General features: G+C 42.6%; 1 protein-coding gene across 1 annotated transcript in view; it reads right to left on the bottom strand.

Moving 5' to 3' along the window:
- Window positions 1-23649, bottom strand: part of LOC115472725 (collagen alpha-1(XI) chain-like) — a 381963-nt gene extending 358314 nt beyond the window's left edge. The window contains exon 1 of the mRNA XM_030207103.1: window positions 23460-23649. Within this exon, the coding sequence (XP_030062963.1) occupies window positions 23460-23580 (121 nt within the window). The 5' untranslated portion in view covers window positions 23581-23649. The remainder of the gene's footprint in view (window positions 1-23459) is intronic.
- Between the last annotated feature and the right edge of the window lie 3518 nt (window positions 23650-27167).

The following is a 27167-nucleotide window of genomic DNA, read 5'->3' as shown; positions in this document are numbered from 1 at the left end:
CTTAACTGCAGGCACTCACAGGGCTCGAGGTTTAGGCTGGGCAGCTCCTTCCCCAGGGCAGGCTTGCTTAGGTATGGACACTCGAACCAGCAGGCTTCTGTGCTGGATCCTCTTGAGGAAGACACTCACACTGGCAGACACTCTAAAAAAGTTCCGTTGGAGTCTGGGCACTCAGTGCGGGGGGGGGGGGGTGTCTATCTCTCTCTTTGTGGGGCTTCTTCCCTTTCGGGATAGGCTTCTTCTTTAAAAGGACAGGCAGTCACACAGTCACACGGCTGGCTTTCTCCTCTCTGGACAGGCAAGCACACACACGGAGGGACGCGCTGGGTGGACTTCTCTGTAATTAAGGGCCCTTGCCACGCTGCTCTCTATTCAGCTCTGCATTGCTCCCAACACGTCTCAGCTTCCCAGTGTGGTCCCTCTTCCTCCTCTGCTCCTCTCTCTGCCTGAAGAATGGCCTCTGTGGCTACTGCTACAGCTCCTCTTCTTGGGCCCAGCTTGCCCGTTCCCCTGCAGCTCGGCTCCTCTTTTGCCCCCAGCTCGCTCTAGACCCCCTTCTCCTCCTCCTCTGTTCCTGTCTGCTTTAGTGCCTGGCCCCTTACAGGACTCACCAGTTCTCTCTCTTCATCTGGGGCTCATCAGTGGGTCCTTCTCTTCCAGCCTGCAGCTCACTCCTGCTTGGGTTTTATCTTCTCCTCCAGCCTGCAGCTACCTCTTCTTGCCTGAGCTTGCCCTTCTCTTCCCCTGCTTGCAGCACACTCCTGCCTGGATCTGATCTGATCTTCTCCTCTCAGAGCATGCTTTCAACCTTCTCTCTTTGCCCAGGCTTGCCTTTCTCTTTCCAAGGATGCCTCTGCCTTGCTATTCTTTTTCCTGCTGTTCCACCCCTCCTGACCCCTTGATTGGCTTGAAATTCACGCCAATCTATGGGTCAGGCTGCCTCCTGCCACCTCATTGGTCCAAATTCATGCCTTTTACCAGATCCTGGCTCCTATTGGCCACCTTCCACACGGCCCCCCAGGCTTGCCTCACATGCCCCTCAGGATCCCAGCTTTCCCTGGGGCCTCAGACAACCAATCAGGAGCCTTGTATCCCCCCCCCCCCCCCCAGTTACAAACTCATAAAATTTACACACACCTCTAGCATCTATGGGCACCTGAGTTCTTAGTTTTATAACAATGCTGGAGCGTTTTAAACACTTTAAAAAAAGGTGTCAGTGCTGTTTCTGGGCTGCCCGGAGCCCTCTGTACCTCCCTGTCCTCTGCAAGATGCCCCCCTCTCAGGGAAAGGGGGGCAAGGTAAAGGCTTCTTTTTTCTATATTTACAGTATACCTCCTTGACTCAATAAAAAAAGAAAAAACAAGTCTATTCTCAAGGTAAGCAAAATATGTGGATTAGTCTTAGACTTGTATCATGTGCGTACAAAAATACATCCAATCATATATAAATCATGAATATCTTGAAACTGGTTGGTTTGCAGTCCTCACTTATGACTCCTAGCTGTGAAAATTAATTTAAGTTCTATGTTTTAATCCAAAGTCAAATTTTGAACTAAGAAATCCACAAGTGGAAGGATCTGTAAGTGGTACTTTAGCAAACTCTTGGCAAACTCTTGTTTCAGGTTTTTTTGTTTGTTTGTTTTGGTTTTTTAATCCAAGGCAGTAGCAAGCTTGCAGACTATATTTTAATATAGTCAAGATGTAAAAACCTCTTAAAGTGGTGAATGCTCTGTGCTGCCACCAGACAGACGAAGTCAATTGCCAGTTGAAGCATAGGGTTACTGCAGTCAAAGAAGCTATCATAGCCACTTGATCGGACTCTTATGCTGACATCTAGTGGCAAATCACGTAAACCACTAAAAGTAGATAAACAGAATGAAAATCTCAGACTATGTACTGGAAGGAATCAGAGAGAAAATGGAAAATATTGGGGACCAGGTATGGCAGCAACCTAGCAAGAGGCACTAGACAGAAATAAATGAAGTATAACAAAGAAAAAAAAAAAAGAGGTTGTTTCCTCTTCCCGTTGGTCATATATCTGCTGAGGGTTTGTACATTGTTAGGAGATGATATTGTACAAATGAGAATCTTATCAGTGAACAGAGAAAGCAGAAAGCTCACAGGCACTAAGGATTGTCAGTCAACTCTTCAGAGCTAAAGGCAGCACATGAATGTGGCCAGTACAGATTCTAAATCATCCTGGAGTACAATATTTCCATGTTACAATGAATAAGGTCAATTGAAAATGAAGGCAATGATCAAATGTCAGGACTGGTATCAGAAGGGTACTACTGGGGCCAAGATCATCTTCCCTCCAAGATCAGGTACATGAGAGCATGAAATGCCCCTAGGCTTTAATGCTCCATCCAACCTTAACTTTTACTCCAGAGAAGGGATCCTGATAAAGAAGCAAGGTTGAAGGAGCACTTAGTGCTATGAAGGATCAGCATGTTGCAGCATTCCTTCCCTGTTAAAAGACCATCAGTAGAGCAAGCACAGAGGGCCATCTTGCTATCAGGGATCACCCCTGCAAGGGGGGTACTCATGCCTTACAAAGACAGCATATCTAGAGAGGCTAAGGCCAGGGAATAACAGAGTGGTGCAGGCACTACTAAGTCACTGAGTAAAACTATGAAGCACAGCAACATCAGGCATGGATCAGGAAAAACAGAATCAACCAGGCAAAATGCAGGAAGAGGAACCAGATGAACAGAGCAAGCAAGAGGTAATCCCCACAGGAACTGGACTTTTATTCAGTACTAAACCAGAACACACCCAATTCTGGTCCAATAAGATCTTCCAGAAGTGTGCCTACCTTACTCATGTCCATCGCATAACTATCTCCTAACTTATTCCTTGTGTATTTTCTAAAACTCTGCAACCGTTCTCCAAATTCAGCTCCTCAAACCATAGATTCATTCCCAGTTGGTTTAAACATGGAAGAAGGTTAAAGAAATGGGGAAATTCATCACAAAGTTGAGTCCTCTGGGCCCATCATCCAGTGAGATGGCAGGCCAACATGCATCGGCCTCACATCCTCAGAAGCAAGCCACTATAAAACAAACAGGGTAGTGTTACACATCTTTGTCCCAAGACAAGAAACAGGTAGTATTGAAGGCTGTATCACAGTGCATTAGTGAATTTCATCATCCTGGATAATCATCCCCTTGCAGGTATTTGAAGATGTGGAATTTAAGCTGTTTCCTCCAAAATTACTAAGTGCCTTCCAAAACAACTTCTAATAGATACATGATCTCCACTCTGTACACTCAGTGATTTTGTCCACATACAGGCACAACTGGTCAAGGTAAAGGGCATTAGCATCAGCATCCAATTTATGTGCAACATCTGTGCCAACTAGACCACCACACATGCCCACTTCTCTGACAACATACTGATGGCTGCTGGACAAGGCAGAGGCAGGTATCAGCTCTAGCAAGATTGTACCAACTAGACCAGCCAGGCAAGACTATTCCTGTATTATTTCATCACAGTATCAAAAAACATGACCTGGGCAGTGGGTGATATAGGCAAAAAGAAATCCAATGGTTTGCATTGGGAAATGATGATGGCTCTATCCTGTAGGATCTGATACCTTTGTACAGGAAAATAGTGAACATTTCAACTGTAGCATGAAGTGTGGACAGGAGCTACTGTAAAAACAGGATAAAGGTGGGGTTGTCTCTACAGCACATTATTCACAATATGGGCATCAGATGGAATCTCACCTCTCACATTACGCAGAGACTTGTGGAGCAGCAGATAACCCGTAATGAGCTTTCTATGGAGACAGACATTGGTTTGGTTCTCATCACCCTTTGGCTAAACACAAAGCAAAATATGTACATCCTGCACCCCTTCAAGGATACCACAAAATTCAGCCATAGCCACATAGTCAAGCTGCTAAAGGCTAAATTACAAGGATTTCAGTGGGAAACTGGAATGGCACCCTAGTGGAGTGCTTGCAGCTGCAGCTACAAAACAGATTCAAACCTCTCACCCAGTTGGATTCTTACATCCTAGCCACCCTGTGTGACATATGGGTAAAAAGAAGTACTGACTTACTGGAAAGAAGCACTTGTGGGTTGAGTGCAGGAATCTAAGAGCAAGAGACAGAAAGACAGTGGGAAAAGAGAACTCCTCTTGCAGAACTGTCAGTATCAACATCACTGTCAGCTAGAACTTCCTCCTCCTGTTGTGTCTGTCACCCTTTCCTTCCATATAATCACAACAAGATGGGATCTCTGGGCACAGGCTACAGCTTCAACATTGGACAGCAGAAACCTATATCACCCTCCCACCCAGAGGACGTTCCTGTACCAATTCAGTCAAGTGGTACCTTGCACAGCCCACTGAGATCACAGCAACAGACACTTGGTCTGGTCTAGCCAAAACCTTCCTAAGGTCACTTAGTATTCCCTTTGCTGCTTCCATTGTATGTAAATAGATCTCATGCATAAGAATTGGGGAAATCCTCAAAAACCCGACTCAGTTGTGGCACCTCGAGGACTGAGGTTGCCCATGCGTGCTCTAAGCCATATGAACAAAAACAAAACCTACCTGCTCACAGTAATTTCCAATTAATTATCAGACACCAGAATATTTCAAACCCTGAATACCAATTTTTTGGTTGCTAGGAAAGGGTCTCTTACTCTCTCTTTACCATTTCAGTGAGGAAAACTGCCTACATTGTAACTCGCTATGGTTTATTGAGGAAAACAGAACAACACAGTGCATTACAGCACGGGAGCGTCTAAGATCTGGAATATACAAAATACCAGACTCGCTCCTGTTGGAGAATGAGTACCAGTGAAGGACCACTTGCCTAGAGTACAAGTTGCAAACACAGATTGAAAGTCCATCTGGGAGTGGATCACCGCACTATATGCTAAGTGCCTATATTGATTATATTGATTTATAGAGAGATTACAGCACATTATCATTCTATTGAAATTATAAAAGTAAAAAAGGAGTGACATCCTCTATAAAAAATTTTTTGTTTGTTACGTGCATGAGATTGGACGGAGCAAATGAGAGGATTGATCCAGATAATTTTTTTAAATATTGCATTAGGTTATATATTTTCAATGCAATAAAAGCGCATGAGTGTTTTTGCTCACATAGAAAATAAAAAATTGTGGAGAAGTTCCATGATCGAGAAACCTGTCCACCCTAAGAGGCGTAAATCACTTCGGTGTAGCCTCACTTGGGTGAGTTAATACTCTGAGATCTCTCCATTATCATAAAAATATTTTTCACATAGTTTACTTAGTTTATTTGGTCAATCCTTTATCATTTTGGTTCCCTCCTAACTATACTCTGGTTCTTTATTACTTCATTGTAAGGGAACATACAGTCAGATCTATTTTGCCTTATGACAATTACAATACACAGCAGGTCCTCTTTGACAAACTTTCTGCCACACATCTGTTCAATGTATTACCAACTCGTCTGTAGAGATTTTCACAAAGGTCACACATTTCCTTGGCCTCAGCTCTTAGAGTGCCAAAAACATTAATGAAGTATCAAGTATCACTTGCTTTTGCTGTTCCCTCACCTGGAATAAATTATGCTGTGAATCTACTAAAATGTCTTTTTTTTTTTTTTTACAAAATTGCAAAAAATGAAAATGAACAACCTTCAATAATTTTTCATCTTTACTTTAGAATGCTGTGTTATTAAAGTATCCAGAAGTGTGGAAGGACTCAGTGCATGATTTCTATTTTACCTTCATGTTTGTAAGGACACTTACATACTCTGATAAGCCTGAGAAATTTGTTAGAGAACATGCTTCCAGTAGGCACATCTTTGCTAAACAAGTCTAAAGAAAAGAGGCAAAAAGTGGACTGATAGTCTGGTAACCTGTTTATGTAAAAATTAACTTGCTTAGAAATGTCAAAATAGAAATAAACTAGAAGAATAAAATGGATGACGATGGATCTAAGACAACATACAGTATGAGAAAGCCAGAACATTTACTTGCAATCCAAAATATATGCAGGGTTGGTGTAACTATTAAGGGGGGTGGGAGGGCAATGCTGCTGCTCTGGAGTGTGCTGTTTGGAATTGGCTATTAGGGGAACGTTTAATAATTAATCCCTTATAGCTTTACCCCCGACAGGCTTTGGGTGAAACATGGCCATGTTGGGTTCTCGTTTTAATAAACCGCCTTGTTCTTCATATTGCTGGTCTGCTCTTTGTTTTGTGTGCTGATGATTTGCCTAGGGCACGCTATAGAGTGAATTCTATGTGTGGAACCAAAAAAATGCTATAAGTCGCACTTAAAGTTAGGCGCAGTTTATAGAATAGCACGCACACCTAGGAATCATGCCTAACTTTAGGCACAGCCATTTGCAAAAACTGAAACATGATGCAAATGTACACACCTAAATTAGGCACATATCCCCCTTATTCTATAATGACCCTGTTCTGCCTATGACTCTCCCCATTTCTGCACCTTTTAATACTTTTTGCATAAAATTCCAATTAAATCTAATTAGTACCAATTGCTTGTTAAAAAGCCAATTATTGGCACTAATTAGCTCATTATTTAAATTGCGGGTGCAAATTGGGCACACACCCAAATTTGGGCGCACAGGTTTTGGTGACTTTTATAGAATTAGGGGGTATACCCTGGCACAAGCCCTGGTTATAATAATGATGATGATGATGATATCGTTAGAAACCAGGCTGAAAAGAACTTAGAATTTTGACTGAAATCCCTAGCCTTCAAAAATAAATGTTTGACAATAATTTAAAATTATTATTTATAACAGAATGCAGTTCACAAAGCCTGGCTCAAACCAGAGATGGGGGTCATTACTTGTTAAAAGTACTTAAGTAAAAAACAAAAGTACAGAGAAGCAGGAAGCCTATATGGTTCTTCAAACAAGTAGCTGAAAAAATAAGAGCAAAAGAGGTTTTGTTCAAGAAATACAAAAGAACGCAATGACAGGATCACAGAAAAGATTATCGGATTAAACTCAAAGAAGTGAAGAGGGGAATATGGCTAGCGAAAGCGCGAGTGGAAGAAAAAATGGCTAAAGATGTAAAGAGAGATGACAAGACTTTTTTCAGATATATTGGAGAAAGGAGAAAAGATAGGAATGGAATTGCGAGACTGAAAGGTCATGAGAATGGCTATGTGGAGAGTGATGAAGATAAAGCGAACGTACTAAACAATTACTTCTCTTCCGTGTTCAAGGAGGAAAATCCTGGTGAAGGACCGAAGTCGGCTGCTTAGGGAACACCTGTAAATGGAGTGGATACTGTGCCGTTTACAGAAGAACGAGTTTATAAACAGCTGGAGAATCTGAACGTGGACAAGGCAATGGGGCCAGATGGGATACATCCCAGAATACTGAAGGAGCTCAGAGAGGTACTGGCAGGACCTCTTAAAGATTTATTTAATAGATCTTTAGAGACGGGAGAGGTTCCGTGGGATTGGAGATGAGCAGATGTGGTCCCTCTTCACAAACGTGTAGAAAGAAGAAGAGGGAAACTACAGACCGGTAAGTCTTACGTTGGTAGTAGGAAAAATAATGGAATCACGGCTGAAAGAAAGGATAGCTAACTTTCTAGAAACCAGTGGGTTACAGGACCTGAGGCAACATGGCTTTACCAAAGGAAAATCCTGCCAAACGAATCTTGAGTTCTTTGACTGTGTGACCAAAGAACTGGATGAAGGATGTGCACTAGATGCAGTGCTTTTTTTGTGCCGGTACGCAACGGTACGGCGTACCGGCACCTTTTTCTCCTCCTCCCCTCCCATTACTTCCAGCGATTCTCCGCCTCTCTCCTGCCCTCCCATCGACATGCACCGATTTTTCCGTCCCTCCCCTGCCCTCACCTCTCTCATATCCAGCGATTCTTCGTCCCTCAGCGTCCTCCTTCACTGCCTGCCAGCCAGCGTCGGACTCGGAAGCGAACGGTGCAGGCAGCGATTGGCTGGCAGCGTCGTAGCTTCCCTCTGCAAGTCCCGCCTATGCGTAAACAGGAAGTTGTAGGTGGGACATGCAGAGGGAAGCTACGACGCTGCCAGCCAATCGCTGCCTGCACCGTTCGCTTCCGAGTCCGACGCTGGCTGGCAGGCAGTGAAGGAGGACGCTGAGGGACGAAGAATCGCTGGTTATGGGAGAGGTGAGGGCAGGGGAGGGATGGAAAAATCGCTGGAAGTAATGGGAGGGGAGGGCAGGGGAGAGAGAATTGCTGGACATGGGAAGGGCAGGGGAGAGAGAATTGCTGGACATGGGAAGGGCAGGGGAGAGAGAATTGCTGGACATGGGAAGGGAGGGAAGGGCAGGGGAGAGAGAATTGCTGGACATGGGATGGGATGGGAGGGAAGGGCAGGGGAGAGAATTGCTGGACATTGATGGGAGGGCAGGGATGAGATAATTGCTGGACATGGAGGGGAGGGCAGGGAAGATAGAATTTCTGGACATGGAGGGGAGAGAGAAGAATCGCTGGACAGGGAGGGGAGGACAGGGAAGAGAGAATTGCTGGACATGGATGAGAGGGGAGAGAGAAGAAATATTAGAAATGGATGGAGAGGAGAGCAGGAGATAGAGGAGAATTGCTGGACATGGATGGATGGAGGAGTTGGCTAGGAGAGAGGAGAAATGCTGACTTGGATGGAGGAGAGGGGAGAGAGAATTATTGCTTTATATGGATACAGAGGAGGGAAGAGAGATGAGAAATGCTGGACATGGATGGAGGGAAAGAGAGAGGAGAAGTGCTGGACATGAATGGAGGGGAGGAAAGAAAAAAGAAGATGCGCATGGATGGAGATGAGGGAAAGGGAAGAGAGGAGAAAAACTGCACATGGATGGAGAAAATAGGCAAAAGCTGGATCCATGTTATACCTCCTCCAGTCAATTCCATGGAGGAGGACCCAGCTTTTACTTATGGATGCAGGGCAACAAAAGAAGAAGAAAGGAGGAAAGTAAAGAAATAAATGGAAAGGAAGCCCTGGAAACGGAGTTAAGAGAACAGATGGAGAGCAGCAGAATCAGAGACTGGGACCAATATGGATAGAAAAACAAAGTCACCAGACAACAAAGGTAGAAAAAAATCATTTTATTTTCATTTTAGTATTTGGAATTTGTCTTATTTTGCACTGGGTATACTGGAGCTGTAACAGCTTACAGAAATTATTTATAATGAAAAAAAATCACATTATTTTTTCTCCTATACTAGTATAATATTTTCAATGATGTCTGTTTATATGCGCCATGGCTGGTATAAGGGGTGTGGCTAATGTGGGTGTGGCTATAATAGGGGCGGTGCCATGTGTGGTGACCCCGCCCACAATGAGTACCGGCACCTTTTTTTCTACAAAAAAAGCACTGACTAGATGTAATCTCCTTGGATTTCAGCAAAGCTTTGATACGGTCCCCCACAGAAGACTCGTGAATAAGCTGAAAGGGTTGAATTTAGGACCGAAAGTGGTGAACTGAATAGGAAACTGGTTGACCGACAGGTGGAAGAGGGTTTTTTAGAATAAACCATATTAATAAATAAAACTTTGCTTCATACACATAGACTGCAGTCAATATAACTGTAGTACATAATGTCCACAAAAGTTACACTGAAAAAAATGTCTCTTTGTGCAATGCTGGATGTGCTGAGAAATGTTCAGATCAGTTGGTTCATAGATCACTTATCAAATGATACCACACTTATCTCGTGCTCTTCAGATAATGAAGGTATTGATGTACCCTCTATCTTGTAAAAGGTCATCAAAACTCAGTCTGAATGCAGCCACATCCAGCATTGCACAAAGACATTTTTTCAGTGTAACTTTTGTGGACATTATGTACTGCAGTTATATTGAGTGCAGTCTATGTGTATGAAGCAAAGTTATATTTATTAATATGGTTTATTCTAAAAAAACATGGGTTTAAGTGGGTGATTGGTGGATGAATGAAGTTTTAATTGATATGTGTCATGTGTGAGTGCACTTAGATATAATAAATGGGTGTTTTGTATTTCAAAAATAGCTACTGGGGATTTAAAATTTAATGCCAAGAAGTGTAGAGTGATGCACTTGGGGTGCAGAAACTCGAAAAAGAGATACTGGATTGGAGGGGAGAGATTAGTAAGCTCGACTCAGGAGAGAGACCTTGGGGTATTGGAGTCCGAGGATCTGAAGGTGAAGAAACAATGCGACACGGCAACGGTCATGGCCAGAAGGATGCTAGGCTGCATAGAAAGGGGTATAACTAGCAGAAGAAAGGAGGTGTTGATGCCCCTCTACAAGTCATTGGTGAGGTCCCACTTGGAGTATTGTGTTCAGTTTTGGAGACCGTATCTAGCTAAGGATGTAAAAAGACTGGAAGCAGTACAAAGAAAAGCTACAAAAATGGTATGGGATTTACATTGCAAATGCATGAGACGATTTTCAGAGCCACAACATTAAATGAAGGGTGCTTCTCAGTTCTTTGTCAAAAAGGGAACATTTCTCACAGCCCAAGCAATCACCATGACACTTAGTACACAGCTCAAAATCCTTAACTTCCATGCTTCAGTAGCAGACAAGATATATTTCCTTTTTATTGAACAATAATTTACCTCCCTCTCACCCTTCCTTAATATCATTCCATTCCACTTGTTATTTTTCTCATGAACAGTTTGTGTGATCAACCAATACGGGTTAAGCATTTTATGATGGAATTTAGAAGTTGTTCATTCCATACCCTATTGTGAATGCTACATTAATTACTGTCAAAAGGTCTGGTAGGAGTTCACTAGGTAAATTAAACCCTTTGTTACAAACTTTTAGATATATCACTCAGGAACAATTCATCTATCTGTAACTTTTGGAGTCAATCAATTACAGGTGATACTAATGTAAATTAAACCAAGACAACTTAATTGGTGAAAAAACTCAGAACTATACTTTCCTATCTATTAAGTTAACAATGTGACATAAATGTTACACTACATAAATGTTTCTGCTTACTGTATTCATGTGGGAAAGTGAATTAATTTTTTTTTTTGGCTGGCTATAGCACTGGAATAAACAATTACAGTCTCTGTACTAGGGACATTAAATTTTAGTGGCGACTCCAATGGTTTCCTGCATGAGTAAACAGACTTATTTACCCCCCACACACACCATCACCCAAGCTTACTAAAAGCACAGTGATATTCTACAATTGCTCATGCTTTTAACATTTAGAGATGGCATTCCCAAGGGAACGTTTTCGACAGGGCAGGATACCAAAACATGCAGATTGTATTTTCAAGCAGAGTGGGTAGAAACTGGCAGCATTTTAAATCCCCCCACCCCCCCAGAGAGTCCTTTATATTTCAATTTTTTTAATTATCTTAAAAAGGTTTGCAAATAAATGTAACCCAAGGACATTAACATGAATAGTCATCATAGCTTCTAATTATGTTCAATGAATATAAACAGCAGTATATGGAAACGACAGCAGAATTGTGCAGAATTCCCTTCAGAGTAAAGGGTTGATCAATTATGGAATGTAGAGTTTGCAGAGAATTCTCAATAGAGACCAGGAGGCAGAACCAGTAGACCCAGTGGAAGGCACAGTTCCCCACTGCTCATTGCAGCAAGAGCAGAAGGAGGGTGGCTGCACTTTGGACCATGTCCTCCTTATCTGCCATCCTAGGCCCAATTGCTGATTTGAACCACAAGTCCAAACCAGCAGTTGGAAATATATTTACAGTGCTAATCTTTTTGTTTTATTCTACTTCATGGATGGATGTTCATATGTCTTGGATATATGCTCAACTCTTGCCTTTGCTGTACTTGGGTTGTTTCCCGTTATTGTACTTTAACAAATTAATCAATAAAGAGGCAAAGACTAACAAAAAACAGCAGCTACAAGCTAAGCAGCAGGAGGAGAAGGATGTGGCTTGATGAGCAACTATTTACCTCTTCCTCTCACCATGTAATCAGATTTGATCCATTTATCATACACCTAATCACTAAAAACACACTTCCAACTATAACAATACAAATGTATTAAACATAATCAAAATAAAACATGCTAGAAACATTTTTATGTTTAAATCGTTTTTATTAATAAATTGACACATAACAAATGCTTGTCAAGAAAATGCATAACACAAAAATTGTCTTCTAACATCTTATGTGCAATACTAAAATAAACAATATATGTTATTTTTATTATATTTTCCCCCCTTCCTACCCTCCCTCCCTCCCTGCCTGAACTGATCTTGTGTTCCTCTCAACCCACCCCCCTCCCCACTCGGTGTCTCCACAACTTCTATATAATAGAATGGACTGAATAGGGCTCTAACCATTAGCATAAACAACTGGCCCGACTTCACCTCTCTAATATTTGAAGTGAGTTCAATACTTTGCAAAATACACTGAGGGCCCTATCTAAAAGGAAGACATAGACGGGCTTTATCCCATCACTCAGTTCTTTGGGTAGGGCCAATTTCAGATATTCTCACGGATAAGTCAAAAATTCAAGAGAAGACTACGTGCTTTCGGTGTAAGGGTATTCCATAAGGGCTCCCATTGGGCCTGGAACTTTAAACCACTTGTGCTTTCCAAATCATGTATCCCACACCTGTCAATTCTCATTTGCTGTACTAATTGAGAGCGCCATACCTGCAATGGGGGCGCCTCTTGTGCTCTCCAAAATTGTAGTATAGTATTTATTCCAAAATAAATTGCTATCTTTGCAAACGCTCTAAACCCGTCTGGTGGGTCTACTGTGTATTTAAATAAGTTAAATAAGATTAACGGCTCCCTCAGGAGAGTACAATCCCACATTTGATCTATTCCCTTTAGTGCTTGTTGCCAAAATCTTGCTGTATAGGGACAGCTCCAGAACATATGGCCTAGGGTTGCCGCAGGCTGGCTGCACTTGGGGCACACACCTGTCGTGTTAAATCCCGCTTTATGTGCTCTCTGCAGAGATATGTGAGTCCTAAGCAGCCATCTATATAGCCGTTCCCTCTGCGGAATGGAAAGTCTCTGCTTATAAATGGATTTTAAATAAGTCCTACAGTCATCCTCAGTAAATGTGCAACCCAGATCCCCCGACCATTCTCGTGCTAGACGCCGGAAATCCAGCTCTGCTGTAGTATCTTTGAGTTGTCTATGGTGAAATTTTAGCGGCACCTGCAGCTGAGCTCCCAATGTAAACTCTTCAGATAGAACCTCCACCACATCTTCTGTAATATCTGTCCATTCTAATGTGGCCACATAGTGTCTCAACTGGTAATATGCAAAGTAATGCACTGGGGAAATTCCGTATCTGGCCTGGAGTTCCGCGTACTCCAGAATGCGTCCCTCCTCTGTGACTATGTGTGCCAAGTATACAATCCCTTTTTTTGCCCAACTACTGAATATATTAATCCCTCTGCCGGGTGGGAATGCAGGATTATTACAAATTGACACCCACGGGGTTACACGAGAAGAAAAATGATACTTTCTACACACCCATCTCCAAGTCTCCCTGAGGGGTCGCAAAAGTGGATGCCTCTTAAATGCCATCCGTGGTAATGGGGCACCCGTGTGTAGCAAATGACTGAAATGTATATCCGGAAACACCGAAGTCTCCACCAATGTGGCGGAGAACTCAGATGTCCCCCGATACCAGTCGTTTATATGTCTCATAGAGCATGCAGTCGTTAGGAATTTGATATTTAGAAGTCCCATGCCACCTCCTTCCCTTGGCGTCACTATTTGGCTGTATGATATTCTGGGTTTCTTTCCCTGCCAAAGATATGTTTGTATTAAGCGCTGTAACTGCTTATCATCTTTGTGTTTCAAAAAGAGTGGTAGTTGTTGAAAAACATATAACCATCTAGGGGCCACCATCATATTAAATAGTGCTATTCTACCCCAGATGGTGAGCGGGAGCTCTTTCCACATCATCAATTTACTTTTAGTCATCTCCATTAATGGGCCTACGTTAACTCGATACACAGCGGACCTATCGCACGGGATGTATACTCCTAGGTATTTCAGCTTATTCGTCTCCCACCTAATGGGGGCCTCCCCCCGCCAGAGGGACTCAGTTCCCAAGTTCATAGGCATCGCACAAGATTTAGAGAGATTGAGTTCAAATCCCGATAACATCCCATATTCTTTTATCAGAGATAGTGCCGCTTCAAATGATTCCCGTGGCTTAGTCAATAGTAGAAGAACATCATCCGCGTAAGCCAACGCTCGGATCTCCTGCCCCCCCAACTGTACCCCACGAATTCTGGGGTCGGAGTTAAGAAGGCGCAACAGTGGCTCTAGCGTTATATCAAACAATAGTGGGGACAAGGGGCAACCCTGCCTTGTTCCTCTCCCTATCCTGAACCGTGTCGAAAGTCCCCATTAGCTGATATGCATGCTTCCATGCCAGAATACAAAGTCTCAATAGTTTGGATTATTCCAGGAGGGAGTCCTATCCACTTCAATACATAGAACAGATAACTCCACCCCACTCTGTCAAAAGCTTTAGTGGCATCAAGGCTCACCAATATCCCTGGTGTCTCGTGGAACTGACACTGTGCCATTGCTAGTAACATTCTCCGTATATGTACAACAGAATGTCTTTTTGGAATAAAGCCCACCTGCGCCGGATCTATTACACTAGGTATACATCTACCGAGTCGTGAAGCCATAATCTTTGCTAACAACTTAATATCCACATTGATTAGTGAAATAGGCCTATAGGATTCTGGATCTTCAACCACTTTCCCAGGCTTCAACAGTAATGAAATACAGGCGGTGTTTTCATATAAGGGAAATTTCCCTTCTTGTATCACCGACTGGTGGTATTCAAAAAGCGGCCGTATTAAGTGAGGTTGTAATAGCTTATAAAATTCTCCGGAATACCCATCCACCCCTGGAGCTGAAAAGGATTTCAGTCCTTTAATTGCCTCTATTAATTCTTTAGGTTGGATGGGAGCTTCTAAGCCCGCTATATCTAGATCCCCGAGTTTTGGCATCTTGGCTCTTTTCAAAAAATCATTCATTTGTATTTCCCCAGCCGGGTGTTCAGCTGTGTATAGTTGTGCAAAGTGTTCATGGAGCAATTGAAGGATTCTATCCGGGCAATTGGTGAGGCTTCCCGTCTTTTCTTTTAGTACCGATATGGTTCTACCTCCCTCCCGTCTCCTAACTATCCGAGCCAGCATTCCCCCCGTTCTGTTCCCAAACCTGTGGAAGCTATACTTCTGAAAGATTCTATTTTTTTTCATTCTCTCATGCAGCAGGGAATTCACCGCTGCTTGGATAGATAGATAAGAGTCTCTATTAGTTATGGTTTGCCGTGTCATATATCGATTTCTGGCTTTCTGTAATTGTCTATTTAAGTGCAGGAGGCTAGCCGAGTTTTTTTTCCGCCTATTTGCAATAAAGGCAATTATGTTACCTCTGAGAACTGCCTTTCCAGTGCACCAAAATAATTGGGGATTAGCTTCATGTTGTCTATTAAACCAACCATATTCTTCCCATTTTGTAACTAAAAATTTTTGAAAAGACTTATCCTTTGCTAAGTAACTGGGGAATCTCCATTGCCTGGTCGGTTGGTAGCTCCCAGGTGCCTCCAGTTCCAACCAGACAGGGCTATGATCAGATATCAATATTTCTTCAATTTTAGTGTTTTTAATACACGCAAATAGTGTGGGAGAAGTAAACATATAATCTATTCTGCCCCAGGTGCCGTGCGCCCTAGATCTATGTGTATATTCTCTCGAGCCTGGGTGTAAGTTACGCCATGTATCTATGACAGACAGTGAATTGCTAAATTCCTTTAACATTCGACCTCCCCTGCGGTGCTCTCTCCCCTCCTGGTCTCCCTTCGAACAGTCAATTCTTGGGTCCATCAATACATTCATATCTCCCACAATCACTAGTTGCTTACTTTCATAAGGGAGTAACTGCCTAGACAGTCTAGGGAAGAAAGAGTCATCTGGGGGAGTGGGAGCATATACATTTAAAAGGTATAGTTCCCTCCCTTGCAACCTGCTAGAAACATTTTAAGTAGGCATGTTTTACTGAGTGGGTGAATGAGGAGTCTATATGCGAGTGTGAATCTGCATAGATAATAACTTGGTGGGGAGGGGTGTGTGAGTGATGGGTGCATGTATATGTGCAGTTGATCTGAGAGGGTACATGTGTTTTTCGTGTCATGCATGTGTGCGTGTGTCTGACTGATGTATAAATATGAGTGTGTGTGGGTGGTACATTCTTTCACACGTGAATTGTCCACTTCATGTGTCTCCAGCTCCCTTTCCCCTAACCCCATTCAGTCCTCTCTCTCTCAAGGTCATTTCTCACACCTCCTTCCACTCCCTGGGCAATTTCCTCTATTCCAATCAACTCCTTAACCACTCCAATAACTGTCTCCTCTTCTATTGGTACAGGTTAAGTCCTCAACAGACTACTGTTCAATGAGTCTCTGCAGGAGCTGCCTCTTCTATTGACACGATACTAGAGTGCACTGCAACCATGGTTTTCTTCTTTATTTTTCTTTGGGGGATTAGATTCCCTGGAGCACCAACTTTTTGCCATAGCCCTAAAATATCTTTAGATGGTGGAGCTTGATCTCCCCACCACCTTGCATGATGGACAAACAGACCCTCCCCACCCTTGATCTTTCCCCACTCCAAAAATGTCTTGATGCCATTGATTTCTGGCTTTGTTCACATAATCTGATTCTGAACCCTTCTAAAAGGGCAGCCTTATGGCTTTCCAGGTATTGTTCCCCCCCCCCCCCCCCCCCCCCCCCCCACACCCCACAACAGTGATTGTTCCTTATTTGAGAGGATCTCTAATTACCTCCATCGATTCTATGAGATACCTTGGTGCCATTCTTTAGCTGAAGCTCTCCTTTACTTCTCCCATTTCATCATTTGTGAAGTCCTGCTTTTATTCCTTAAGAATAATCTGTTCCCTCTGCTACTATTTGGGTGACCTTTCTTGCACTACTAATCTAAGCCCTTTGTCACCTCTCGGCTGGATTATTGTAATATTATCTTTTCTGGTCTCCCACTTTCCTCTAAAAAGATTGAAAAATGGTTCAGAATACTGCCATCTGTCATGTCCCCTACCTCAATGCAAGCGGCGTCCTCGGGCTGCGCAGGGTCCTGTCGACACGCACACTTGACTGGCACAGCCCTGAGTCATGTGTGTTTAGTTCTTCTCTGGCTGCAGGCTCCTTGATTGCTTTGCTTTCATGCACCTTGGTGTGCTCTCTCCTTCTGCCTGGCTTCCCTTGCTTCTCTCCTATTTGTCTTCCGGTTCCTCCTTCCCTTGCTCTTGTCCTATGGCTGTGCTCCTTCTCCCTGCCGGTTCCTGCTGTCAGATGCTTCGGCTTCTACTTTGGTAGGTGCTACTTGCTCAGTAGTTTGCTTCTTCTCTACTTTGTCCCTCGTTGCTGACTTTGCCTGTGCCTGGATTACTCTCTTACCTGCTGCCTGCCTATTGACTTTACCTGTGCCTGGATTACTCTCTTGCCTGCTGCCTGCCTATTGACTTTACCTGTGCCTGGATTACTCTCTTGCCTGCAGCCTGCCTACTGACTTGCCTGTACCTGGATTACTCTCTTGACCTGCTGCCTGCCTGGCCGATACGTTCACCACGCTGCTTCCAGCTCCGTCTCGTAAGTCCTGCAGGCCACTCAAACCTAGGGGCTCAACCTCATGCAACGGCAGTCACATCAGGTGAAACCCGGGGTTGTCCGGCCGCCAAGCAGAACCTGGTCTGAGTACCAGGCTCAGCAGTGCTCTACTTGGTACAAGAACTCAGAAATCTGACACCATCAGAATCCTGACATGCACCCATCATTTCAACCGAGTTTCTCCACTTTTTGCTTAGTTTCACTGGTCACACATTCAGTTCCAAATTCAGCACAAGACTTGAACTATGGCCCATAAGGTTCTACATGGCTGTTACCCAGCCTCTCTTTCCTCAGTCATTCCTCCTTATACCCCTTCACGTTCACTCCGGTCGTCCTTTTCTAATCAACTTGCTATCCCACTTCTTTACTGTTCTTGTTTGGAATCCACACAGCATTCAGCTCTTTTCTACCAGGCGCCCTCCCTCTGGAATATGTTACCCCTCAGACATAGATCTGAGGGATCCTACCTCAAATCCGGGTCAGCCTTGAAAACCCATCTGTTTTCCCTTGCCTCCTCCCATTAGACATTTTGTTCAGTATCCGATTAGCAGCACATTTTTCCTTCTCTCTCCTATTCTTCTCCTTTCCTATGATGATTGTAGTCCTTTTTGTTTTCATAATAAACCTAGTTATGTAAATTGCTTTGACTTTCCTTTAAGAAAGGTGGTATATCAAGCTAGCTATTAAACATTAAACACTATGGCTAACATTAAGATTAACATCTGGACTTCCATCCCGGTATCACCTTTCAGTTCTAAATGGGTCACAAACACCCAAGAAAACCAAAGCAAACCTCTCAGAATTACAAAGATCACTTAAAAATTAACAATACCAGCCTATAATACATATTTCTTAAATAAGAATGTTTTAATCTTCCTTCTGAATAGAAGATAGGATTGAGAAGACAACGACATGCCGGCAATATCTTTCTACAATCTAGTGACTTGAATAGCCAGAGAGTTCTCATAAAGCAACAGCCTCCTTTTAACCTTAACTGATGGAAAGGTGAAATAAAATTAGCACTATTGGTATGAAAGTTGAGATGCTACTGTTGGGAGATTTCAATTTGTCTGACATGGATAGGAATGTCCCTTCTGCAGAATCAGAAAGAAGTAGGGAGATTGTGGATGCCTGTCAAAGTGCCTTACTCAGACAAATGGTGACGGAACCCACGAGGGACGGTCAATGCTGGATCTAGCGCTCACGAGTGGAGGAAGTATTTCCAATATCCGGGTGGGTGCCAACCTATGTAATAGTGACCATTACACCATATGGTTTGATATAAGGGCGAAGGCAGAGTGTGGACGTACTGATTTTGATAAAATGGGGGAATACCTGAAGAAGGAGCTGTTGCCGTGGGAAGGTGTAGTAGATGTGGATAAACAGTGGTCCAAGCTAAAAGCTGCTATAAATATGGCGACTGATCTTTTTGTAAGAAAAATAAACAAAAACAAGAGAAACAGGAAGCCTATATTGTTCTCCAAACAAGTAGCTGAAAAACTAAAAGCAAAAGAGGATTTGTTCAAGAAATACAAAAGAATGCAACGAGAGGATCACAGAAAAGATTACTGGATTAAACTCAAGCGAAGAGGGAAATACAGCTAGCGAAAGCACAAGCGGAAGAAAAAATGGCTAAAGATGTAAAGAGAGATGAAAAGACCTTTTTCAGATATATTGGAGAAAAGAGAAAAGATAGGAATGGAATTGCGAAACTGAAAGGTCATGAGAATGGCTATGTGGAGAGTGATAAAGATAAAGTGAACGTGCAAAACAATTATTTCTCTTTGGTGTTCACAGAGGAAAATCCTGGAGGACCGCAGTAGGCTGTGGAGGGAACATCTGGGAATGGAGTGGATACTGTGCCGTTCATGGAAGAAAGTGTTTATGAACAGTCGGAGAATCTGAAGGTGGACAAAGCTATGGGGCCAGATGGGATACATCCCAGGATACTGAAGGAGCTCAGAGAGGTACTGGCAGGACCTCAAAGATTTATTTAATAGATCTTTAGAGACGAGAGAGGTTCCGCGAGATTTGAAACGAGTGGATGTGTGCCCTCCAGTCTGCTGGTCTCAAGATAAGGAGACTTTCTATGATTTTGTTTTTAAAAATTGTTTAGATTCCCATTTAAATTTATTATTAGGGGATATATATTAATATCCCTTTAGAAGATAAGGAAGACCCAAGAATTTTAGGTCTAAAATTTATATTGTCAGCACTGAACTATTCTCCCATTCAAACCACAGTGACTTACTCAAAGGGAAATCAATTAGATAGCTTTTACAGGTGAAGTACTGCCTATACAATCTATTAATATTTCTGGATATTTATTGCAAATTAGTTATATGATTGGATCATTTTATGCTTAATTTTATTGAGATGGGATTGGGAGAGGAAGGCTGTTTTTAGACCTGCAGTAAAGTATGCAACAAGGAGTAGAATTGATATTAACCGGTTTTGGGATTTGTTTAAACATTCTCAATTAATTGAACATTGGGATAATTTTGGAATTGTATGTTCTGATTATAGTGAGAAATTTTGAACGATATTGCTCCTTTATTTTGGAAGACTAAACCTGTGCGAACGAACAACGAATGATTTGATTCCAAGTTACTCTTGAAACAAAAATGTAGACAACTAGAGCGGAAATGGATAAAAACAGCTAAAGTTAAGATAGGCTATTGACTATAAAAAAAATGATAAATGGAAGGAGAAAGCTATGCAAAAAGGGCCCCTAAGTGGAAAAAGTGCTTTTATATCAGAAACACCTGTTCTAATTTTTCTAAACAAATTGTAACAAATGTTTCTGATATAAAAACACTTATCTCCATGGTGTCATGATTTGTCAACCAACAACTATGTATGGTTTAAATCATCACAAACCATTCAGAGTGCTCGTCTTTGTAGTTTATGATATAGCTCCTGACGCAGCCCCTTTGGGCGAAACATTGCCTGTGTTGGGCATTTTGTTTGACTGAGACTCTGCAATAAAGAACATTTTGGACTAATCATTGATCTGCTGTGTTCTTTTCCACATTGGAGTCTGCAGATCGATTGCCTTGTTGTGTTTTATGAAGAAAACCATAACAATCTAACAATGAATACAAAGTTCACAGAAAAATGTTGAACAGCACCGGGGAAAGGGGAGAGCCCTGCGGCACTCCACATGGGTTACTCCAATTAGAAGATAAGGCAGAGTACAATTTAACCCTATATGATCTACTGGACAAAAAAAACCCTCTAAACCAGTTTAGGACATTCCTATGTCCTCAAGATTCTGTAAAGAGGGTATGGTCAACCAGATTGAAGGCTGATGATAGAGCAACAGTGCACTTTTCCCCTCGCTCAACAGTGTTCAAATATGGTCTAAAAGAGAACACAACTCCGTTTATGTGCTAAAAAGAAGGCACAAAATCCATTGCCTTATCCATTTTGCAAATATTTAAAACAAGATGCCCGAGATTGCATAAGGCAAATACCAAAGAAGTGTGAACTTCTAGTGTTTGCTAATTTCAATAACATGTCAGCCAACATTGTTATTAACCCCCACCATTTACAAAGCCACCACTAGCAGCTACCACACAGTAATGCACACAGTTGCCCTAGCGCAGCTTTATAGAAGGTGGGGGGGGGGGGGGCGTAGCTAACATATTCCCACTTCAGGCACAGGCAGCTCCTTGTGACTCTGGGCAAGTCACTTAACCCTCCAGTTCCCCAGGATCAAAGTCTGCTGCACTAACCACTACGCTACTCCTTCAAAGAAACATTATGCACACCTCAGTGTTAATGCAACACCACTTGCCACTCCAGTCATGGATTCCCTTCCCCTCATACTGCCAGCATATCCTTAGTCATCTGTGTAATTCCTGTAACAGATCTATACCAAGATGAAACCACCAGCTGGGACTGTGTGTGTGTGGGGGGGGGGGGGGGCTCAGTCTGGTTGTGGTCTATGATACACTCAAACCTGTTTTTCTTTACACCAACCTCTTCTCAGCAAACGACAACTGTAGAATACAGACTGGATGGGGGGGGGGGGGATAAAGGAGTCCGCCACAAAAACTACGATTACTCAAGAAACAAATTATGACTGCCAACTAGAGCTAGAAATGATGTATATGTTTCCTGATATTCTCCAGCACATACATATATACATACACATACGTTGTTCAACGCAGGTGAAAACATGGCTGGTCTTATTAATCTGGCATTTTAAACATATGAAGTAGCATAACTAAAACGTAATCTGTCTGGATGTGATTGTTCATTCTAAATACAGATCAGAAGCATAGACAGAACCACATTTTTAGGAGGCCAACGGTTAATATAGGTGGATACTAGATATTCCATTTCCCTTGCCTCCCCTTTCTGCTTCCCTGCCACCCCTACCCCTATTAGCTGGTGAGGTCCCCAAACTCCACCAGCTAAGAAATGCCTATGAGAACTGAGCATGCTCATGGTGCTGGTATCAGACGATTCACATGCTGCGGGTGGGCTTCACACTTCTTCAGTTGGCAGGGGCTGGAGATCCCTCATCAGCAATGCAAGAAACAGTGGAGCTGACAAAGGAAATCTGGTGCACTTATGTCCTTTAATAAGAAATTTCAAAACAAAACAATGACTCGACACGGGCTGTGTCTCGATTAAAAAGCCTGCCTCGGTAATCTATATAAAAAATTATAAACATAAATAAAACTGATTTATACATTATAAAAGCATAAAAAATGGAAATACATAAAACAAAAATGAAATGCATAATAAATAAAACAATATAAAAACAAAGGAGAAACTATTAATATGACTGAAAAAGAAGCCCAAATATGAGGACCACCATTAATATAGAGACAAGGAAATTCACAGTCATACAATATAAATTAAAACATAAGTATCAACAACATCCTAAGAGGAACATAAACCATGGACACTTTTAAATACCACAATGGGTTAAAAAAAAACATCCCCACCAAGTCTTTACATTTTATTATAATTTGTATCCCACATTATCCCAATGTGGTTCACATTCCAAAAAAATATATACGTATATATAAGGTGAAACAATTGTTTGAATATATCAAAACCTTCTCTGTTTTAAATTTTACATCCACCCAAGAGCTAAATAGTATAAAAGTAAAGCCTATTGTTGGTATTTTTTTCACCCATTATGTTATTAATGTCCTTGGTTTATTATGCTCCTCTTAGGATGTTACTTATATTTATGTTTTAATTTATACTGTTCTATCTGGGATCCATGCCCAAATTTAGGGGACCTACAGAATCTGGGAGTAAATATCTGCAGAGGCCAAAAACTTTTAACAGTATATGCTGTTGCTTCCAGTGGAAGAGCATCGGTCTCAGATTGGTTTCTCGTGTTCCGCTACAAAGCAAGGAAATCAAAATGCACACTACAAAAATGATACTATATTTCCTAGTTATTCAAAAAGTTATTATATAATATGGCTTATAACAAGAATACTGGAACATAAAACAGACAGCAAACCAGTCCCAAGTCTATTCGCAAGTTTCACTTAGGTTTTGTTCTGGTGCCTTTCTCCCCTGTGAATATTCTGAGTGTACCCCCATCCTGTAACAGTAATAATAATACAAAATTATCGTAATATTTATATATTGTCCATTCTGCGACGCCGAATCCTGTCAGAATGCAACAGAGGTTAGGGGCTTCAGGCAAACCCTGAGCTCCCAGTACAGCATACAACTAGAGATGATTAATAGCTACCCCCTCCCCCACGTGTGACTTCTACCATTTGAGGGATGGGGGCTTCAGACTCGTACCAGGGCAGCGGACATCCGCAGAAAGCCCCGAAATGACAGAAAGACATACCTATCAACTGCCCAGAGCTCAGCTCCAAGGGCTCCTGCGCCTCCCCAACCAGCGCCAGGTAGGCACCCCACCACAGCAACAACAGCACCGCCCCTCGGCCGCTCCGAAGCACGTTTGGCATTACTTTCTTTTAGCTCTTTCCTCGAAAAGAGAAGTCTCGGCTCTACCTTTACAGAAAGAGGAAATGCACACAGCTACGCCTGAGGCAGCAGCGCTCGAACTATAGCTGCGAGCTCAAACTGCTTAGAGCTAGCGGCGGCTGCGACGCCCACTCACGCCCCTCCCTCCCGACGCCCTCCGGTGGCGAGCTGGCCAATCGGTGAACGACTTTCCGGCCAGGCTATGGGGTTTACCTGGGGCGCGCACTGACACTGATTGGAGCTTGGGCTCCATCCCCTCTCACCAACAGGTGTCATGTGAGTGAGTAACGCTATTCTTCTGCCTGCCTTTTATGTCCGTTACTATATATACATTTTCGTTTCCACTGCTTATCATTTTTATTATTGTACTTTATGTATTACTTCGGCAATAGGTATAACTTATCATACCAATAACGTTTTCAGAATCTCTGAAAATGAAGAAAGCTTTTAGGCTTCTAGATGTACGGTACAGTGGACTGCTCCTTGCTTAATAATTCTGCTTAAGTACATAAGTATTGCCATACTGGGAAAGACCAAAGGTCCATCGAGCTCAGCATCCTGTTTCCAACAGTGGCCAATCAAGGTCACAGATACCGGGCAAGATCCCAGAAATGTACAAAACATTTTATACTGCTTATCCCAGAAATAGTGGATTTTCCCCAAGTCCATTTAATAACGGTCTATGGACTTTTCCTTTAGGAAGCCGTCCAAAACTTTTTAAAACTCCGCTAAGCTAACCGCCTTTACCGCATTCTCTGGTAACGAATTCCAGAGTTTAATTACACGTTGAGTGAAGAAACATTTTCTCCGATTTGTTTTAAATTTACAACATTGTAGCTTCATCGCATGCCCCCTAGTCCTAGTATTTTTGGAAAGCGTGATGACGCTTCCATCTACCCGTTCAACTCCACTCATTATTTTATAGACCTCTATCATATCTTCCCTCAGCCGCCTTTTCTCCAAGCTGAAGAACCCTAGCCGCTTTAGCCTTTCCTCATAGGGAAATCGTCCCATCCCCTTTATCATTTTCGTCGCCCTTCCCTGCACCTTTTCTAATTCCACTATATCTTTTTTTAGATGCGGCGACCAGAATTGAACACAATATTCGAGGTGTGGTCACACCATGGAGCGATACAAAGGCATTATAACATCCTCATTTTTATTTTCCATTCCTTTCCTAATAATACCTAACATTCTATTTGCTTTCTTAGCCGCAGCAGCACACTGAGCAGAAGGTTTCAATGTATCATCAACGACGACACCTAAATCCCTTTCTTGGTCTGTGACTCCTAACATGGAACCTTGCATGACGTAGCTATAATTCGGGTTCCTCTTTCCCACATGCATCTCTTTGCACTTGCTCACATTAAACATCATCTGCCATTTAGACACCCAGTCTCCCAGTCTCATAAGGTCCGCTTGTAATTTTTCACAATCCTCCCTCAATTTAACGACTTTGAATAACTTTGTATCATCAGCAAATTTAATTACCTCACTAGTTACTCCCATCTCTAGGTCATTTATAAATATGTTAAAAAGCAGCAGTCCTAGCACAGAGCCCTGGGGAACCCCACTAACTACCCTTCTCCATTGAGAATACTGACCATTTAACCCTACTCTCTGTTTTCTATCTTTTAACCAGTTTTTAATCTACAATAGAACAGTACCTCCTATCCCATGACTCTCCAATTTCCTCTGGAGTTTTTCATGAGGTACTTTGTCAAACGCCTTCTGAAAATCCAGATGCACAATATCAACCGGCTCCCCTTTATCCACACGTTTGTTCACCCCTTCAAAGAAATGTAGTAGATTGGTGAGGCAAGATTTCCCTTCACTAAATCCATGTTGACTGCCTCGAGTGAAAATAAGTTCAGCTACTGGCTCCACATTTGCCTGCTAACTACGGGAGTAGTTTGGTTAATTTGTGGCATAATCAGATCTTATTTTTAGGAGGGCCCAAACTGAGAGGGGCACTAGGCAGTTGGCATACAAGTCTGAAGCATAGTTGTTATACTCTAAGGGCCCTGTTTACTAAGGTGCGTTAGCATTTTTAGCACATTCTAAAAAGCACATTCTAACTAACGCTCAACATGCAGGACGTCAGGACTCGCAGCACAGATCAGCGAAGTGAGCGAACGTGCCGGAGACCGGCGCTGAAGAAGACTAAGGCTGGCGGGGGTTGGGGACACCTGCCAGCAAAGGTACCTTGCGGCAGCAACAGGAGGTTGAAAAGACACTCAAAACCTATATAGGAAACTTATCACACCATAACAGCTCTAACACCTATGAAAAGACAGTGCTATAAAATAAATATTACACTGCGCTCTAGAGCAACAATATACTTACTACTGGACTTTTATAGATTCCTACACAGTGAAGGAATAAATATCATGAAATAAAATTGAATATCACTAAAACAGCTTAAAAAATTATTGCAGCTGCTAGCTGGTAGAAACAGCACTAAGAAACTCTGTATTTTGTGCTCATTTTTCTACACTATTCTACAGAATGCAATAATGGAATGGAGGAGTGGCCTAGTGGTTAGAGCACTGGTCTTGCAATGCAGAGGTGGCTAGTTCAAATCCCACTGCTGCTCCTTGTGATCCTGGGCAAGTCACTTAACCCTCCATTGTCTCAGGTACAAACTTAGAATGTGAGCTCTCCTGGGACAGAGAAATATCCAGTGTACATGAATGTAACTCACCTTGAGCTACTACTGAAAATGGTGTGAGCAAAATCTAAATAAATAAATAATACATGGTCAAACTTCAGTGAGGATATCCTGTTTCTTGATGGGTTTGTCTTAACTGTTGTAATCTACCATGTAGAAGTTTGCAATTTACATACACAAATGGATTATTCTATTTTGATCAAGTTTCAAGGACAAGTAGTTTTATAAGTCAAATTAAACATTACATAAATATTTTATTTCATGCAGATATCTTATTTGTTTAAACATAACTAAATGGGCTAAAAGCCCCTAATGCAGTCTATTGAAGTCCAGAGAGGGAAAGGGAGACTAACCAAATTGGCTTCAGCTTTTTGACGCCATACTGTCTCCTGTTCTCAGTCTAACCCCCTTGCACGGGCTGCCAGTTCCAGGATCAATCTTCTCTGTATGGGGTCCTGCTCTGGGTGATGTCAAGTCATTTCCTGTTTCCTCAGGGTCAGGATCCCGTACAGAGCAGACTGAAGTGGGAGATGGAGGAATGTCAGTGAGGCAAAAAGAAGGCAAACAGTGTCAGAGAGCTACCGGACCAGAAGTGGGGAGGCGAGAGTAAGGACTAAAGACACCCTGCGGGGGGGGGGGGTGTAGAAGGAGAACCGTCGTGGAGGGGGAGCAGGGGTAGTCAAGGCAGGATTATGGTTGCAGGAGAGGGGGGGGGGTTGATGGATTTTACCGTCTCGGGAGAACCGTCACGGGGGGGGGGGGGGGGGTTGACAAAGGAGATCTGTCACTGGAGGGGGAGGGGCAGTGGCATCCAGATAAGATACATCACAGCAGGCAGCAAAAGAACAGTCAGTGCCATGAGCAGCTTTAAAAAGCAGGCAGTGGCAGCACAAGGCA

Source organism: Microcaecilia unicolor, chromosome 6, assembly GCF_901765095.1.
Source record: "Microcaecilia unicolor chromosome 6, aMicUni1.1, whole genome shotgun sequence".
In the NCBI taxonomy this organism is placed as follows: Eukaryota; Metazoa; Chordata; class Amphibia; order Gymnophiona; family Siphonopidae; genus Microcaecilia; species Microcaecilia unicolor.
The sequence above is the reverse complement of the archived record's forward strand: the minus strand, read 5'-3'. Positions and strand labels throughout refer to the sequence as shown.